We start from the raw sequence: 2500 nt of genomic DNA on the forward strand, positions 1-2500 counted from the left end.
ATAGGGAAGGGGGAGGGGGGGAAGAGATAGAGCGTACATAAAATTTTCAAAGTTAATTGGTTAACTCAGGAAAATAATCACAAGTCAAGTGAGTTAAGGACAGAATGGTGCACAAACTGTTAACCATAGTGAGCGTCACTGCTCTCAGCGCTCTCGCCTTCGACAGCAGCGGCAGCGGCTTCGAGATCAGGGTGTTCGGGTGTGGTGGTGGTGGTAGTGGAGGAGGTGGAGGTGGTGGTGGAGGTGGTAGTGGAGGAGGAGGATGTGGTGGACCCCCGAACCTCGCTAGCCAAAGATAAAACCTGCTTCTTCCCGCGCAAAAGCTCAGTGCACACAGACACAGAAAGACCTGGGGAAGCCGAAGCAAAAACATCACGAGACTGGTCGAGGGGACTTGTGGTGTCAAGCGGGGGTCGGGGGGTTTGCTCTCTTGCTTGTTGTAGAGTTTTTACATTATTTCAGGGGGAAAAGACTGTAAAATGAGTAAAATGAGGCCATTACTTGCTCTGAACTGTAAAAAGAAAAGAATGAAAAAAAAACAATGATAATAATAATAAATCAATTAATTAAAAAAAGGAAAAAACAAATCACTGATGACTGCAAATGAATGGGGAATGGGGAAGGGGGGAGAAGAAACAAAAACACGGCTATAACTTTTCTTTGAATACTCATGGTTCAGATACCTTTAACTGTATTATAAACATCAACACACACACACACACAAACACACACACACACACACACACACACACACACACACACACACACACACACACACACACACACACACACACACACACACACACACGCACACACACACACAAAAGCATGACACTCAAACATTTACCAGACAAGATATACTCAGTCAAACTATCCAAATATTCACTTTAAAATTATTCAGTTTTCTACCCTGGTTTTCAAATACCTATGACATCTTCACTGAAAAAAAGAACCAAGAATCAATCTATAAACAACCAGGTGCCCACAACTTTTAATGACCATCCAAAAGGAAACAGAAATATATTACAATTCAAAATAACAGTCATTATCTTACCATTCCAAATCTACTTAAGATACCTCTATTGCTGTGATCACACGCTTGGAATTTCATTTCATTTACTATTTCACTGGGAACCACATTTAGAGTTTTTCAATCGGACAGTTTTTTTCTATTTCACAATCTCAGGAATAACAAAAATAGAGAAACTGAGAAAGAAAATATAGCATAAATGATTTTTTTTTTCTTTTTTTTTTTCTTTTTTTTTTGCTCCTATAAACATCATAAAAAATGAAGCAAAACAAGTAAAAATCTTTCACTTATGTCACCATTCCTCAGTGTAAATAAAAACCACCTCTATTGTACAAAACTTACTCTCAAAATCTTAAATCCCCATGATACCATCATTATGGAATGCAAAGTATATTGTATATCTTAATAAAAGCATAAGGTTAATAATGCTTGTATTTATGTATTCAGCCACAAGCCTGTTATAATATTACAGAGCATATAAAGCTCATCTTAGACATTATTTAAGATTAGCAGTGATTAGATGCAGTTATGTTATGTTCCAGATTATTAGACATATATATATATATCAAAGTATTGTAAGATAGAAGAAGCATGATATCTCTTTTGTTAACAATGTTGCAATATTTATTTTCATTTGAACAGTTACATGCAGAGAATAACACTAAAGAATATTCTGATGAACACTCACTCACTCACTCACTCACTCACTCAGTACAGAATATTCTGATGAACACTCACTCACTCACTCACTCCCTCCCTCACTCACTCACTCACTCACTCACTCACTCACTCACTCACTCACTCACTCACTCACTCACTCACTCACTCTCACTCTCACTCTCTCTCTTTCTCTCTCTCTCTCTCTCTCTCTCTCTCACACACACACACACACACACACACACACACACACACACACACACACACACACACACACACACACACACACACACACACACACACACACACATGTGCAAGCATATTTTTACAGTGAGAATACATAAACAGATGTGCTGTTTATCCCCCCCAAAAAAATCTAATCACACAGCTGCAAAAAGTTTAAAAGAATAGATAACATGTCAAAAAAGAAGACCTCGGCTTGAAAATTCTGACATATCATACGGAGATAGATCGAACACTGTATGTAAAAGAAGAAACTTGGAGCAAAGCTTAATCTAAAAGTTGATATAAGCAGTAAGCACTATAAATAAAGTGGAAAAAAAACAACAAAATCTACTTTTTATCTACAGGAGGCCTTTGTCAACACTATAGACAGCTTTTGTGATACTATATAGAAAATCTATTTTTCTTGGACATTATAGACATTATGAATATGTAATATCAAACTATTTTTATATAAACATAGAAAGCCTATTCTTTTCAAATGCCTATATAGACATTGCTAACATCCATGAAAACGATCATTGCAATAGCCACACACATCATGGCCCCCAACCTGGTGTGAGGCCATCT

At 37.2% G+C, this 2500-nt stretch overlaps 1 protein-coding gene across 2 annotated transcripts in view; it reads right to left on the minus strand.

Annotated features, from left to right (window-relative positions):
- The window catches only part of LOC125026454 (F-box only protein 30-like), an 18123-nt gene that overhangs the window by 9367 nt on the left and 6256 nt on the right, over positions 1-2500 (minus strand). The window contains exons 4-5 of one of the 2 annotated variants that reach the window (XM_047614915.1): positions 2484-2500; positions 125-349 (exon numbers count right to left, since the gene is read on the minus strand). The exon at positions 2484-2500 is cut by the window's right edge and continues 199 nt beyond it. In XM_047614915.1, the coding sequence (XP_047470871.1) occupies positions 125-349; positions 2484-2500 (242 nt within the window). The remainder of the gene's footprint in view (positions 1-124; positions 350-2483) is intronic. The other variant, XM_047614917.1, reaches the window with a different exon arrangement.

The sequence above is a fragment of the Penaeus chinensis genome, chromosome 6 (assembly GCF_019202785.1).
Source record: "Penaeus chinensis breed Huanghai No. 1 chromosome 6, ASM1920278v2, whole genome shotgun sequence".
NCBI classification, from domain to species: Eukaryota; Metazoa; Arthropoda; class Malacostraca; order Decapoda; family Penaeidae; genus Penaeus; species Penaeus chinensis.